The following is a 17,361-nucleotide window of genomic DNA, read 5'->3' as shown; positions in this document are numbered from 1 at the left end:
AGTATTTGTGAGCCACAATGCAAAGATTTGGATTCGGGCCAGGGTTTCTGACATGGGTGTAGCTACTTTACTCCTCCCCGAAAGCGGTGATTAGAGAGGCAGGTCACGTGTCATCCACCTTTCCCCTACATAGGGGTACCCAACAGGGATGGCCTTGTCTGCTCTATTGTTTGCCATAGTGCCCCTGGAAGCTTTGATCCGCTCTAATTCTGTAATTACTGGATTTAAATATGGTCAGCTAAATGAAAAAATTATGCTTTACGTGGATGACACTATGCTGCTGCTGGGAGACACAGAGGGCTCCCTGAAGGAAGCTATGACGACTAAGAAAATTTGGAGAGTTTTCAGGCATATAAATTAATTGGACAAAATCATCACTCATGCTATTAGACTCCACCCCGTTCAGTCTGGGTCCCACAATCCAGGATATCCCCACTACCCCTAAATTTAAATATTTAGGTGTGTATGTTACCCCACAGCCACTATGTCTCATTTAACCACTTAAGGACCGCCGTATTGCCATTGTACGTCATCGCAATGGCACAGGCAGGCACAAGCACGTACATGTACGTGCCTGCCTTCCAGCGGGTGGGGGGTCCGATCGGACCCCCTCCCGCTGGATACGGCGGTCCGGCTCGCTGCAGGAGCGATCGGTGATGAGGGGATGGGCCATCCCCTCTCGAACACTCCTGTCAAATGAGAAGCTTCCTCCCCTGTGTAAATGTAAACACAGGAAGGAGGAAGTGATGTCACACTCCTCGTGGCGGTCTTTTTGAGTGAAGACATACAAGTAAGTGCACCAACAGTCCACTGACACATAGGTACACATTTCACCCCAGTCACCCCCCGATCCCCCCCCCCGATCGCCCCCCCCCCCCCCAGTCACAGTGTCACTAATTGCAGTGTTCATTTATTTACTGATCACTACATTTAGTGTCAGTTGTGACTGTAAAAAGTGTCAGGGCAGCTAGTGTTAGGCCCCTTTAGGTCCAGGGTAGCCCCCTTCCCCCCCTAATAAAGGTTTAACCCCTTGATTGCCCTCCCAGTTAACCCTTTCACCCCCTTTTACCAGTGTCACTAAGCGATCGTTTTTCTGATCGCTGCATTAGTGTCACTGGTCCCGCTAGGAAGCTAGTTTTTTTTTAGGTTCAACGCCAGGTTTTTATAGCGTTAGGTACCCCGATATATAACCTAATAAAGGTTTTAACCCCTTGATTGCCCCTAGAGTTATCCCTTTCACCAGCGATCGCTGTATAAGTGTCACTGGTGACTCTGGTTAGCCAGTTAGTTATTTAGTTATTTAGGTTCCCCGTCAGGTTTTTAGAAAGCTTCAGGTACCCCCATATAAATACCCAATAAAGGTTTTAACCCCCTGATTGCCCTTAGTTAACCCTTTCACCAGTGATCACCGTATAAGTGTTACGGGTGACGCTGGTTAGGTAGTTCGCTTTTTATAGCATCAGGGCACCCGCCATTTATTACCTAATAAAGGTTTAACCCCCTGATCACCCGGCGGGTGATATCAATTCGGTTTTAGGGTCAGAAAGGGTCTGCGTTGCCCCAGGCAGTGCTAGGTTAGTGCAAGTACCGCTAACACCCACGCGCAAAGCATACACCTCCCTTAGTGGTATAGTATCCGAACAGATCAATATCTGATCTGATCAGATCTAAACTAGCGTGCCCAGCAATTTAGGGTTCTAAAAAAACGCATTGTTAGCAGGATCAATCCAGATACCTGCTAGCACCTGTGTTTTGCCCCTCCGCTCAGCCCAGCCCACCCAAGTGCAGTATCGATCGATCACTGTCACTTACAAAACACAACACACATAACTGCAGCGTTCGCAGAGTCAGGCTTGATCCCTGCGATCGCTAACAGTTTTTTTTGTAGCGTTTTATACAGTCGCTGACAGGCTAGGTGCTTTTTTACCTGTGAGTCTCACTAGTGTACCCCTAAATTTAGAGCCCAAAATGGCAAAGTGAAGGTACACTAGTGAAGAGGCCTACACGTTTCTGAGCATGACAGATAGTGAAGAGGAAGACACTGATCTGTCAGATTCAGGCTCAGAATACGAACCTGTAGAGGACAGCGCCTCCATGTCAGATAGCTCTGACGACGAAGAAGAGGTCCCTGCTAACGTCAGGCGTACCCGACCCCGATCTTCTGATGTTGTTGAGGTGCAGGAACCGCAAGTCCCTCGTATGGAGTATAGAGCCAGTACTAGCGCCGCTCATCCTTTTGGTGAACTGGCAAGCACCAGCGGCCTAGTACACCCTGGACGTACATCCAGCACTGCAGTATCACGTGGTGACGTGGCGAGTCCCATAAGTGCAGTTCAAGCTGGCGAGGTGGCAAGCACAAGTAGTGTCCCGCTGCCACCAAGAAGACAAAGGCAGGCCCGTCGTTCCCATAGTGCCCTTCCTGCAGAATTCGCCAATCCTGATTGGGTGCCCACCACTTCTGCAGCACCAGTACTTCCCCCATTCACTGCCGCACCCGGTATTCAGGTGGATACAGATGATTTTACGCCACTTGATTTTTATTCTCTGTATTTCACGGAAGATCTCTATAGATCTATTGTGGACCAAACCAATTTATATGCTGGTCAACACATCGCCGCTAATCCCCAGTTGCCTTCCCTTGCCAGAGATTGGAAACCAGTTACGGTTTCCGAATTTAAGACCTTTCTGGGCCTTTCCCTCAACATGGGCACACAAATTCATGACGTTGCGGGCTTATTGGTCCACGCATCCGACTGACCACATGCCTGTGTTCTCTAACTCCATGTCCAGGAAACAATATGAGCAGATCTTGCGGTTCATGCACTTCAGTGACAATGAACTTTGTCGTCATCGTGGAGACCCTGAATACGATCGGCTCTACAAAATTCGGCCCCTCATAAACCACTTCAACCAACGTTTTGCAGACTTGTTTACTCCCCAAAAAGTTGTCTGCGTTGATGAGTCCCTGATTAAGTTTACTGGTCGCTTGTCATTCAAACAGTACATTCCCAACAAGCGTACCAGATACGGGGTCAAGCTCTATAAGTGCTGTGACAGGGCCACAGGCTATGCATGGAGATTTATGGTTTATGAGGGTAAAGATAGTTACATAGAGCCGGAGAACTGCCCTGACTAGTGTGGAAATTGGTGTCACCCTTATTCGGAAAGGGGTACCACTTGTACGTGGACAATTATTACACCAGCGTGCCACTGTTTAGTCACTTGTTTGATAATCAGATTGGAGCATGTGGCACCCGTGCGACCTAATCGCCGGGGCTTTCCCCAGTGGCTTCTAGATTCCCGTCTTAGACTGGGGGAGAGAGCCTGCTATCGGTGTAATAATTTGCTCGCTATGAAGTGGAGGGATAATAAGAATGTTTTCGTTCTTACCTCCCTTCATGCAGACACGACGGTCCAAATTTCTACGGCGACTGGTATTGTGGAGAAACCCCTCTGTGTCCACGAATATAACAAAAATATGGGAGGGGTGGACCTCAATGACCAGTTGTTGGCGCCGTATCTAGCTTCCCGTAAGGCCAGACGCTGGTACAAAAAAAGTGTCTGCTTACTTATTTCAATTGGCTTTGCTGAATGCTTTTGTGCTATGCAAAACTTCAGGCGGGACTTTAACCTTTCTTTTCTTCCAAAGAGAGGTTGTCACAGAGCTTCTGTATCCAGGCGGTTCTGCACCTCACCATTCCCAACCAAATGCAGTAAGCCGGCTGCATGAGAGGCATTATTCTTATGCCATCCCGAGTACCCCTACCCAACGAGCCCCCCAAAAAAGATGTCGTGTCTGTACCAAGCGCGGATTTAGGCGTGACACCCGTTGTTATTGTCCACGCTGTCCTGGCAATCCTGGTCTTTGCCTTGGTGAGTGTTTTGAACGCTACCACACACTAGTGAAGTATTAGCGTAGGGTACAGCATTTCACAGGCTAGGCACACTAACACAGAGTCTCCCAAGATGCCATCGCATTTTGAGAGACCCGAAATGTTACAGTTGTTACAGTTTACAGTTCAAAAAAAAAGTGTATAAAAAAAAAAAAAAAAAAAGAGTAAAATAAAAAATAAACAAAAAAATATAAAATATAAAAACAAAAAATAGTTGTCGTTTTATTGTTCTCTCTCTCTCTTCTCTCTAATTTTTTATACTTTACTGTTTACTGTGTTTTATTGTTAACCATTTTTCTTGTTTTCAGGTACGCCATTCAGCTGCAGCATGGACTCCAGTGCTGTAGGAGGTGATTTCACCACCACAGTTAAAAAAGAGCATATATGCCGAAGCATGGGGGCATAAGGGGTGGAGGAGCGATTTTGCTCCTAATGCCGCGTACATACGGTCAAAATTCCGACAAAGGGCTTGCCCGTGGAAAAGTTTGAACGTATGTACGTGGCATAACTTTTTTGCGGGAGGATGCCCCCATGCTTCGGCATATATATATTTTAGGCACAGGTTGTGTTAAAAAAAAATTTATTTTTTACTGTTTTTTTTTGGCATTTGCTTTGCAGGTATGGTATGGTAAGGTTTTACTGTTATACTGTAATGTTACTTTGTTTTAACGTTAACCATAATTTGCTTAGCAGGTACGCCATTCAGTTGCAGCGTGGATTTATTTATCTTGACAGCAACAGCGTTTGCTCCCACGATACATAAAGCCGAGACTCCAACGCTGTAGGAGGTGATTTCACCACTACAGTTTAAAAAAAAAAAAAAAGAGCATATATGCCGAAGGATGGGGGCATAAGGGGTGGAGGAGCGATTTTGCTCCTAATGCCGCGTACATACGGTCGAAAATCCAATGCATGCTTGCCCGTGGAAAAGTTTGACCGTGTGTACGCGGCATAACTTTTTTGCGGGAGGATGCCCCCATGCTTCGGCATATATAAATGGTGCATGTATGTCCATCATTAGAAGTGGGTGGATGAAGGGAGGTATTCTAATAGTGGGCATACCCACCGATCAATCTCTTTTTTTTCGTTCAGACAACATGACTCTCAGCAAATAGCTTGGGGTGTCTACTTTCCAAAATGGGGTAATTTGGGGGGGGGGGGGGTTTGTGCTATTTTGGCATTTTATGGCCTTCGAAACTAATAGGTAGTGAGGAGTGAAAATCAAAAATTTGCGCCCTTAGAAATCCAGAAGGTGGTTTTTGGGGCCCAGTACGCAGCTAGGCTCCCAAAAGGTCCCACACATGCGGTATCCCCGTACTCAGGAGAAGCAGCAAAATGTATTTTGGGGTGCAATTCCACATATAACCATGGCATGTGTGAGCAATATATAATTTAGTGAAAACTTTTTGTAAAAAAAAAAATATTTTTATTTTTCGTCATTATTCATTCCCTTGGAACCAAAAAAAAAATATTCAATGGTCTCAACATGCCCCTCAGCAAATAGCTTGGGGTGTCTACTTTCCAAAATGGGGTCATTTGGGGGGGTTTTGTGCCATCTTGGCATTTTATGGCCTTCAAAACTGTGATAGGTAGTGATAGGTAGTGAGGAGTAAAATAAAAAATGTATGCCCTTAGAAATCCTGAAGGCGGTGCTTGGATTTCGGGGTCCCGTACGCGGCTAGGCTCCCAAAAAGTCCCACACATGTGGTATCCCTGTACTCAGGAGAAGCAGCAGAATGTATTTTGGGGTGTCATTTCACATATGCCCATAGCATGTGTGAGCAATATATCATTTAGTGACAACTTTGTGCAAAAAAAAAAAGTTTGTAATATTCCCGCAACTTGTGGCAAAATATAAAATATTCCATGGACTCAACATGCCTCTCAGTAAATAGCTTGGGGTGTCTACTTTCCAAAATGGGGTCATTTTGGGGGGGTTTTGTGCTATTTTGGCATTTTATGGCCTTCGAAACTGTGATAGGTAGTGAGGAGTGAAATCAAAAATTTGCACCCTTAGAAATCCTGAAGGTGGTGATTGGTTTTCGGGGTGCCGTGCGCGACTAGACTCCCAAAAAGTCCCACACATGTGGTATCCCCATACTCAGGAGAAGTAGCGGAATATATTTTGGGGTGCAATTCCACATATAACCATGGCATGTGTGAGCAATATATCATTTAGTGACAACTTTTTGTAAAAAAAAAAATTTTTGTCATTATTTAATCTCTTAGGACAAAAAAAAAAAAAAATATTCAATGGGCTCAACATACCCATCAGCAATTTCCTTGGGGTGTCTACTTTCTAAAATGGGGTCATTTGGGGGGGTTTGTACTGCCCTGCCATTTTAGCACCTCAAGAAATGAGATAGGCAGTCATAAATTAAAAGCTGTGTAAATTCCAGAAAATGTACTCTAGTTTGTAGACGCTATAACTTTTGCACAAACCAAAAAATATATGCTTATTGACATTTTTTTTACTAAAGACATGTGGCTGAATACATTTTGCCCTCAATGTATGACTAAAATTTAGTTTATTCGATTTTTCTTATAACAAAAAGAAGAAAATATCTTTTTTTTTTCAAAATTTTCGCTCTTTTTCCATTTATATCGCAAAAAATAAAAATCGCAGAGGCAATCAAATACCATCAAAAGAAAGATCTATTTGTGGGAAGAAAAGGACGCAAATTTCGTTTGGGTGCAATATTGCATGACCGCACAATTACCAGTTAAAGCAGCGCAGTGCGAAATTGTAAAAAGACCTCTGGTCCTTAAGGTGTTTATTGGTCCGGGGCTGTAGTGGTTAATATAAACCCATTATTGAGCCGTATCAAAGAAAAGATTAAATTGTGGTCCAAACTAAAAATGCCTATGGCAGGCAGAGTATATTTAACAAAAATGTTTATGCCACAGCTTTTATACATGCTGCATAATACCACCCATGGTAGTAACCCTTAGAATATTCCATAGCATTAATTCCATGTTCAGATCATTTCTTTGGCTCGATAAACACCCAAGGATTAAATTTTAACACCTCCAAAAGCCCAAGGAGAATAGGGGGCTAGCGTTACCTAACCCTTGGGTATACTAAATAACATCCCAGCTCCAACACATAGCCAGGACAATCCCAAAGGAGAGTAACGGGGAGAATAGAGGCAATCCAACGATGGCCCTGCTCACACAGATCACGAGAACACAGAATGTTGCTACAGGACTGGAGGCACTAGCACTTACCAAATCCAATAAGCTGTATGTCAGCACAGTGGTGTAGTGGGTAGCACTCTCACCTAACAGTAAAAAGGGTCGCTGGTTCATATCCCAACTATGACACTACCCGCCTGGAGTTTGCCTGTTCTCTCTGTGCCTTGCGTGGGTTTCCTCCCACACTCCAAAGACATGCTGGTAGGTTAATTGGCTTCTGTCCAAAATTGGCCCTAGTATATGAATGTGAGTTGGGGACCTTGCATTGTAGGTTTCTTGAGGGTAGGGACTGATGTGAGTGTGCAGGCAGGCAGTGAACTGTGGATGCAGTACCCAGCCCCTGTCTTCCACTACATCAGGGATATGCAATTAGCGGACCGCCAGCTGTTGCAAAACTACAAGTCCCATCATGCCTCTGCCTCTGGGTGTCATGCTTGTGGCTGTCTGAGTCTTGCTATGCCTCATGGGACTTGTAGTTCTGCAACAGCTGGAGGTCCGCTAATTGCATATCCCTGCACTACATGGTGGAAGTGTCTCATTTTTATGGCTTTATCTCTAGTTCTTAATCCATGCTTATGGCCATACAAGGTAATTTCCCAACTAAAATTGTGACCCAGTGGGAGGGAGATGTGGGCATGTTTGGAGAGGACCAATGGGAGGAGGTGCTAAAGACAATACAGCTGTGCTCTCTCAACAAGGCGCAACGTTTATCCCAGCTCTTTATTGTCATGTGAGTGCATTATACACCTGCTAGACTATATAGAATGGGAGGAAGGGAAAATGCAGATTGTCCCCGCTGCACCAGGAAACATGGGGACTTGATCCACCTACTGTGGCAATGCCCGAAATGACACCTCTACTAGAGGGGCGTTATAAAGACCATTAACCGAGCATTTCAGGTAAAGGTCCCCTTAGACCCCAAACAATGCTATCTAGGCATATTGGACGAACACATCTCAGAAGAAAACCCCAAGCAGGCTATTACAAGGGCTCTATTCCAAGCCCGCAAACAAATTCTCAGGCACTGGAAGGCGACAGAGCCTTCCACACTAAATGAATGGGTGACCCAAATGTGGGTAACACTACATTTAGAAAAATACATTTTCCAACACAGACGCCTGGAAAAATTTGATCTGGTATGGTCCCCTTGGCTGAATACACCTGGCTTGGCCCCAGTAGACCTTATAATAGACTCCTCAGTTAAAAGAAACAGCAGAGTAATGTGGAATGGGTGGGGAGGCACCATGGGAGGGAGAAATCGTACTAAAATCACTGATGACAGGAAACGGAGTGGAAAGGGTCGGTGAGAGGTTTTATGTGATATATTCATAAGCAATGCTGAACCTGTAAGAAACGTAATTCTATGTTCACAAGACTGTACTTTGAAAAGTTTGTGTACTTTCTATACGAGATTGTTTCATAAAAATGGTTTTGATTTAAAAAAAAAAAAAAAAAGATTCAAGGTAAAGGAGGATTCAAACCGCAGCACACCAAAGGAAGCCCAGGTATCAGACTCATAACAAAAGGCTTCAGCCTTGCTCCATCCTGGGGCGGTATGGCCTGGATGGAACCAGACTGAAGATGTTTATCTGTCTGGTACCTGCTTAATTGATGTGTGCCTGGGGCTATAACCACAGAGGAAGAAAAACATTTCTTCAAGTGTTCAATCTTTAATACTCTCCAGAGGTCCCCTCCTCCACAAACAATAAAAGGAAACTCACCAGGTTCTGCGATCGCTGCTGTTCATCCATCATAGTAACCTGACTGACAGATTGCATTCCTGGTGCTACTTGCTGACCTGGCATCTGCAGGGAGGCGATTGCAATAGAAAAACTCTGATGTAAATAGCTATTGCTATACAATGCAGCATTGCATTTCCTAGCTTCAGTTGAGATTAATTTACCTGTTGTGGTACAGTCTGTGGCACAGGTAAAGCATTGGGCTGTTTCGATAAGAAGGCTTGAGGGTTGTTTTGTATAGAGCCAGTATTCATAGACTGAGCTGTTCCCATTTGCTACAACCCAAAAAAAAAAAAAAAAGAAGATTAATACAAAACAGCATTGATAGATGAAGACGATAAAGGATAGAGTACAATAAAGTAAATATACTTGAGAAAGGTGGGTAGTTGAAGTGCATCTGAAACCAAAATTTTCTTTTGCATTTGTGAGTTAGTTAGAACCAATAAGGATTTTTTTACTGCCATCTCTGTCCCCCACCAAGTCACCCTCTCTATATCTCAGAGTGACCACTGGCATTCCCAGCGACCATTAGTTTAGTCAAGGGGGGTAGGATTTTTATTATAGCTTACCTGTAAAATCCTTTTCTTGGAGTACATCATGGGACACAGATCCTTAAGTAAGTAATTACTTAATGGGTTATAGGCTACCTTCGGGTGTTGACACTGGTAAACACAATCAAGAAAGTTTACTCCCTATATAACCCCTCTTGCTTCCAGGAGCTCATCAGTTTTTTCGCCAAGGTGTTGGTCACGAGTGAAGATGTGCTCTGAGGAGCTCCAGGAGGGATCCATGCTGGATTTAAACAGCCTCCATAAAGATCAGATCTATCGAAAGTTCCATTGAGGGTGGTACCTGGGACCTCATATCCGAAGCACAAGGTTTTGCCTGTAACGCCTCTCTTTGTAGGGTTCGACCCCAGGAACACAGGGCTTCCTGATGGGGTGCTTTATAGGTCCAGGGCACTTGGAACCACGTTTTAGGGACCTAGTCCCTGAAGGTTTGCTATGCAGCCCACCGTGATGTGTGAAGGTTGGATTGTTTGTTAATTCAGCAAATCCTGAGACGAGGATAAGGTAAGGGAAGGAACTTCAGTATTAAAAATATCTCTATCTCCGGCGGTATGTGATCAGAGCCTGTCTGTGAAATCCAGAAGTCACTTATCTATGTCTTTAACCACTTCAATACCGGGCACTTACACACCTTCCTGCCCAGACCAATTTTGAGCTTTCAGCGCTGTCACACTTTGAATGACAATTGCGCGGTCATGCTACACTGTACCAAAACTAAATTTTTATCATTTTGTTCCCACAAATAGAGCTTTCTTTTGGTGATAGTTGATCGTCTCTGGGATTTTTATTATCTGCTAAACAAATCTAAAAAAAGACCGAAAATCTTGAAAAAAAAAACATGTTTTTTTTTGTTTCAGTTACAAAACTTTGTAAATAAGTAAATTTTCTCCTTCACTGATGGGCACTGACGGGGCTGCAGTGACGGGCACTGATAAGGCGGCACCAATGAAGTGGCACTGATATGCGACACAGATAGACACTGATAGGTGGCACGGATTTGCATGGATGGGCGGCATGGATAGGTGGCACAAATGGGCATGGATAGGCGGTACGGATGGGCACGGATAGGCGGCACGGATGGGCATTGATAGGCGGCACGGATGGGCATTGATAGGCGGCACGGATGGGCATTGATAGGCGGCACGGATGGGCATTGATAGGCGGCACGGATGGGCATTGATAGGCGGCACGGATGGGCATTGATAGGCGGCACGGATGGGCATTGATAGGCGGCACGGATGGGCGGCACGGATGGGCATGGATGGGCGGCATGGATGGGCACTGATAGGCGGCATTGTAATTTAAAGTTTTGTAGGGATGGATGCCAATCAGTGCCAAACAATGGATGCCAATCAATGATGCCCATTGTGGGCACTGATTGGCATCCATTATGGGCACTGGCTGGCATCCCTGGTGGTCTAGGGGGCATACCTGGTGCTGGGCATCTCCTGGTCATGTCCCTGGTGGTCCAGTGTGGGCATCCTCGGGGGGGCTGTGCTGATAATCGATCAGCACAGACCCCCCCTGTCAGAGGTGCAGCTGATCGGCTCTCCTCTACTCACGTCTGACAGAGGCGACCGATCACCGGCTCTTCCTATTTACACTGTGATCAGCCGTGATTGGACACGGCTGATCACATGGTAAAGAGTCTCCGTCGGAGACTCTTTACCGAGATCGTAGTTGTGGGTTGTCACCCCGCAACAACGATCGCCGCGATGACGTCCAGTCAGGATATTAAAACCACTTTGCCAACGTCATTTTGCTATATGGCGGGCGGCAAGCGGTTAAGGAACTTGCTTTGTGCACTGGTCCAAATCATTTGGTGGAGGGGCGGGGAGGGATTATGGTGTGGGGCCTCCTAGTTCCAGTGAAGGGAACACTTAAGGAGTCAGCATACCAAGACATTTTGGACAATATCATCCTCCCGACTTTGTGGGAACAGTTTGGGGATGGCCCCTTCCTGTTGCAACATGACTGCGCAAGAGTGCACAAAGCAAGGTCCATAAAAGACATTGATGAGCGAGTTTGGGGTGGAGGACTTGACTGGCCTGCAAAGTCATGATCTCAACCCGACAGAATATCCTTGGGATGAATTGGAGAGGAGACTGCGAGTCAGGCTTTCTCGTCCAACATCAGTGTCTGTCCTCACAAATGCGCTTTTGGAAGAATAGTCAAACATTCCCATAGACACATTCCTAAACCTTGTGGACAGCCTTCCCAGAAGAGTTGAAGCTGTTATGCCCTGTACAAACGACCAGTTTTCCCGTCGGAATAAACTCTGAAGGTTTTTCCGACGGAGTGCCGACAGAATTTTGCTGAAACTGTCTTGCGTACACACGATCACACCAAAGTCCGATCGTCAAGAATGCGATGACTTACGGCACGTACGACGGGACTAGAAAAAGGAAGTTCAATAGCCAGTAGCCAATAGCTTCTATCTCGTACTTGCTTCAGACAAGCGGTTTTCCCGATAGGAATTGGTTCTGTTTGAAATACTTAGAACATGTTCTATTTCTAGGTCCATCAGAATTTTCTAAAAAAAAAAAAAAAAAAAATCTGATGAGGCATACACACGATTGGAGTATACGATAAAAAAAAAGCTTTCGTCTGACTTTTTCTGACATTCCGCTTGTGTGTACGTGGCATTATAGCTGCAAGCGGTGGGCCAGCTCAATATCGAACCATACGGACCAAGACTGGGATGTCATTAAAGTTTGTGTGTGTGTGCGCGTGTGTGTAGGAGCCACAATACTTTTGACAATATAGTGCATCTTATTCATGTCATACACCATGACTATTCAGGAGTTCAGGACCCTTTTAACCACATGGTCAATTCCAAAATGGTGTGCAAATAAATAAAAAATAATATATATATATATATATATATATATATATATATATATATATATATATATATATATATATATATATAGAGATACACACACATATACATTATATATATTCACTCTGGAAAAAAGGCTCTTAAAGTGTCACTAAAGCCACATCATAAAACACTATCAATAAATGCTGGGTTTTGTAGAGCAGTGTTGGCAGCTCTGCACATGCCTAGTTTTCCTCCTCCTTCATGCCCACCAACTAGCTAAAAACATTTGGGATAGGATATTACATGTAGATTGATAAAGGCTTCTCCTCCCTGTTATTCTAAGACATAAGCTGGAGGAGAAATCCACCCACACTATGTTATTGTTAAAAAATAATAAAGATTTTATTTCAAATACATATTTGTGTGATAATTTAAATCAGTTTATTGACAGTCTATTTTTAATCTGTATCCACAGGTTGTTTTTTTTTTTTTTTTTTTTTAACATGTGACCAGCTGCAGAGGACTAGAAGCTCCTCCTGCTTATGTTCCCCTACGGACAGGCTGTGAAAGATTTGGGTCATGTGACATCTGTATATTGATTAGGAAAAGGGTACTTGGATATTTTGGTTATTAAAATAATTACAGTGCCATTATCCATATACAGAAAGAGAAAAAATAATGTAAATTAAAACAGTGTGTGCTTGGTTTTACTTTAACCACTTCAATACCGGGCTATAGTCAAATGACGCCCACAGATGGGATCTCCCATCCTGGGTGGGCGTCATATGACGTCCTCGGTATTTCGGCACTCCTGCGGGCCCCTGGGGCACAGCTCATCCCCGATCTATGTGATTTCCATCCCCATCCACCCCCCCGATACACGTGACCGGCCGTGTCCAATCACAGCCGGTCACATGCACTGTGTACGTTGACAGCGCTCGTGCACGCACCTAGCGTGCGTGCAGAGCGGCGATCGGGGATGCGGCTTGTCACCCTAACACTGCCCAACCCTGATCGCAGTAAACCACGTAACCGGCTGTGTCCAATCACAGCCGGTCACAGAATGTAAACAAACCGCGGTAACGAGATGTTACCGGGTTCTCCTCCTCACGTGTGAGGAGGAGATTGCGGTAACATCTCGTTACCGCCTAGTGTACACCAACACACACCGATCCCCCCCCCCCAATAAAGAGGACCTGTTATTACCCATCAACGTACCAGCCATCCCCCATCCCAACCCATCCGAGTACCCCGAGTACCTGTCCCAGCCCATTCGAGTACCTGTCCCAGCCCATTCGAGTACCTGTCCCAGCCCATTCGAGTACCTGTCCCAGCCCACCCGAGTACCTGTCCCAGCCCACCCGAGTACCTGTCCCAGCCCACCCGAGTACCTGTCCCAGCCCACCCGAGTACCTGTCCCAGCCCACCCGAGTACCTGTCCCAGCCCACCCGAGTACCCGTCCCAGCCCACCCGAGTACCCGAGTACCTGTCCCAGCCCACCCGAGTACCTGTCCCAGCCCACCCGAGTACCTGTCCCAGCCCACCCGAGTACCCGAGTACCTGTCCCAGCCCACCCGAGTACCTGTCCCAGCCCACCCGAGTACCTGTCCCAGCCCATCCGAGTACCCGAGTAACTGTTCCAGCCCACCCGAGTACCTGAGTACCCGTCCCAGCCCACCCGAGTACCTGTCCCAGCCCGAGTACCCGAGTACCTGTCCCAGCCCACCCGAGTACCTGTCCCAGCCCGAGTACCCGAGTACCTGTCCCAGCCCGAGTACCCGAGTACCTGTCCCAGCCCGAGTACCCGAGTGCCTGTCCCAGCCCATCCGAGTACCCGAGTGCCTGTCCCAGCCCATCCGAGTACCCGAGTGCCTGTCCCAGCCCATCCGAGTACCCGAGTGCCTGTCCCAGCCCATCCGAGTACCCGAGTGCCTGTCCCAGCCCATCCGAGTACCCGAGTGCCTGTCCCAGCCCATCCGAGTACCCGAGTGCCTGTCCCAGCCCATCCGAGTACCCGAGTGCCTGTCCCAGCCCATCCGAGTACCCGAGTGCCTGTCCCAGCCCATCCGAGTACCCGAGTGCCTGTCCCAGCCCATCCGAGTACCCGAGTGCCTGTCCCAGCCCATCCGAGTACCCGAGTGCCTGTCCCAGCCCATCCGAGTACCCGAGTGCCTGTCCCAGCCCATCCGAGTACCCGAGTGCCTGTCCCAGCCCATCCGAGTACCCGTCCCAGCCCATCCGAGTGCCTGTCCCAGCCCATCCGAGTGCCTGTCCCAGCCCATCCGAGTGCCTGTCCCAGCCCATCAGAGTGCCTGTCCCAGCCCATCAGAGTGCCTGTCCCAGCCCATCAGAGTGCCTGTCCCAGCCCATCAGAGTGCCTGTCCCAGCCCATCAGAGTGCCTGTCCCAGCCCATCAGAGTGCCTGTCCCAGCCCATCAGAGTGCCTGTCCCAGCCCATCAGAGTGCCTGTCCCAGCCCATCAGAGTGCCTGTCCCAGCCCATCAGAGTGCCTGTCCCAGCCCATCAGAGTGCCTGTCCCAGCCCATCAGAGTGCCTGTCCCAGCCCATCAGAGTGCCTGTCCCAGCCCATCAGAGTGCCTGTCCCAGCCCATCAGAGTGCCTGTCCCAGCCCATCAGAGTGCCTGTCCCAGCCCATCAGAGTGCCTGTCCCAGCCCATCAGAGTGCCTGTCCCAGCCCATCAGAGTGCCTGTCCCAGCCCATCAGAGTGCCTGTCCCAGCCCATCAGAGTGCCTGTCCCAGCCCATCAGAGTACCTGTCCCAGCCCATCAGAGTACCTGTCCCAGCCCATCAGAGTACCTGTCCCAGCCCATCAGAGTACCTGTCCCAGCCCATCCGGGTACCCGTCAGCCCATCCGGGTACCCGTCAGCCCATCCGGGTACCCGTCAGCCCATCCGGGTACCCGTCAGCCCATCCGGGTACCCGAGTACCTGTCAACCCATCCGGGTACCCGAGTACCTGTCAACCCATCCTGGTACCCGAGTACCTGTCAACCCATCCGGGTACCCGAGTACCTGTCAACCCATCCGGGTACCCGAGTACCTTTCAACCCATCCGGGTACCAGAGTACCTGTCAACCCATTCGGGTACCCAAGTACCTGTCAACCCATCCGGGTACCCGAGTACCTGTCAGCCCATCCGGGTACCCGAGTACCTGTCACAGCCCATCTGAGTACCCGAGTACCTGTCACAGCCCATCTGCGTAAACGAGTACCTGTCACAGCCCGAGTACCTGTCACAGTCCATCCGAGTACCCAAGTACCTGTCACCAGCCTGTCGGAGTACCCAAGTACCTGTCACCAGCCCGTCGGAGTAACGGAGTACCTGTCACCAGCCGTCGGAGTAACGGAGTACCTGTTACCAGCCCGTCGGAGTAACGGAGTACCTGTCACCAGCCCGTCGGAGTAACGGAGTACCTGTCACCAGCCCGTCGGAGTAACGGAGTACCTGTCACCAGCCCGTCGGAGTAACGGAGTACCTGTCACCAGCCCGTCGGAGCAACGGAGTACCTGTCACCAGCCCGTCGGAGCAACGGAGTACCTGTCACCAGCCCGTCGGAGCAACGGAGTACCTGTCACCAGCCCGTCGGAGTAACGGAGTACCTGTCACCAGCCCGTCGGAGTAACGGAGTACCTGACACCAGCCCGTCGGAGTACCTATTTGTAGACCATGCCTCATAGAATACACATTGAGGTGTTTGCTTTCCAAAATGGGGTCATTTTGGGGGTAATTCCATTGTCCTGGTGCTCCAGGACCTTCAAAAGTGTGATAGCTAGGAACAAAATGAGATGTGTAATTTATGCTCCTAGAACGCCTGAAGGTACTACTTCCATGTTGGACCTCTGTATATGGCCAGGCTGTGTAAAAGTATCACACATGTGGTATCACAATACTCAGGGGGAGTAGCAGAATGTGATTTGGGGTGTAATTTTTGCTATATACATGCTAGGTGTTGGAAATATCTTATAAATGGACAACTTTGTGTAAAAAAAAAAAAAAAAAAAAAAAAAAAAAAGATTTTCTTTCCACGTTTTCTGAAGATTTGAATAAAAAAAATGAACCATTCAAAATACTCATAATGCTTCATAGAATATACATTGGGGTGTTTGTTTTCTAAAATGGGGTCATTTCGTGGGTAATTCCATTGTCCTGGTACTCCAGGGCCTTCACAAATGTAATAGGTCGTTAGGAAATTAGAGGTGTAATTTATGCTCCTAGAACACCTGACGGCGCTCCCTGCATGTTGGGCCTTTGTATGTGGCAAGGCTGTGTAAAAGTCACACACGTGTGGTATTGCCATACTCAGGATGAGTAGCAGAATGTATTTTGGGGTGTAATTTTTGCTATGTACATGCTCTGAGTTAGAAATATCTTATAAACCGACCACTTTGTGTAAAAATAAAAAATAAAATATGTTTTCATTTTCTTTCCACTTTTTCCGAAGACTTGTGGAAAAAAAATGAACTGTTCAAAAGACTCATTATGCTTCATAGAATATATGGGGTAATTCTACTGTCCTGGTGCTCAAAGGCCTTCACAAATGTAATAGGTCGTTAGGAAATTAGAGGTGTCATTTATGCTTCTAGAACCCCTGACGGTGCTCCCTGGACCTCTCGGTGTGGCCAGCCTGTGTAAAAGTCCCACACATGTGGTATCGCCATACTCGGGAAGAGTTGCAAAATGTATTTCGGGGTGTAATTGGAAGTATGCATATGCTGTGTATGAGAAAACTTGTTGTTATAACAATTTTGTAAAAAAACAAAAACAAAAAAAAAACATTCTTCTTTTCCCAAGAATTGTGGGAAAAATTACAACGTCAAAAAACTCACCATGCCTCTTACTAAATACCTTGGAATGTCTACTTTTAAAAAAAAGGGGTCACTTGGGGGTATTTGTACTTTACTGACATTTCAGAGCCTCAAGTAATGATAGGCCTTCAGTGCATCAGGTGTGATCAGATCCACTAATTTGGGTTATTTTTACCAAAGAGATGTAGCAGTATAAATTGTGTCCCAAATTTATGAACAAAAATTACTTATTTGCAAAATGTTATCATAGAAACTAAAAAAAGTGTTGTTTTTTTTAAATTTTTCGCTCTTTTTTCACTTATGTCACAAAAA

At 46.8% G+C, this 17,361-nt stretch overlaps 1 protein-coding gene across 4 annotated transcripts in view; it reads right to left on the bottom strand.

Moving 5' to 3' along the window:
* Positions 1-17,361, bottom strand: part of MED25 (mediator complex subunit 25) — a 474,735-nt gene that overhangs the window by 147,994 nt on the left and 309,380 nt on the right. For 3 of the 4 annotated variants that reach the window (XM_077457089.1, XM_077457090.1, XM_077457092.1), the window contains 2 exons: positions 8,992-9,102; positions 8,810-8,893 (listed from right to left, as the gene is read on the bottom strand). The exons of the other annotated variant lie outside the window; for it this stretch is intronic. In XM_077457089.1, the coding sequence (XP_077313215.1) occupies positions 8,810-8,893; positions 8,992-9,102 (195 nt within the window). The remainder of the gene's footprint in view (positions 1-8,809; positions 8,894-8,991; positions 9,103-17,361) is intronic. 4 annotated transcript variants of the gene reach the window in all.

This window comes from Lithobates pipiens, unplaced genomic scaffold, assembly GCF_037356315.1.
Source record: "Lithobates pipiens isolate NorthernLeopardFrog02 unplaced genomic scaffold, aLitPip1_a1.2 Scaffold_27, whole genome shotgun sequence".
Taxonomy (NCBI): domain Eukaryota; kingdom Metazoa; phylum Chordata; class Amphibia; order Anura; family Ranidae; genus Lithobates; species Lithobates pipiens.
This window is presented reverse-complemented; position numbering and strand designations above follow the sequence as displayed.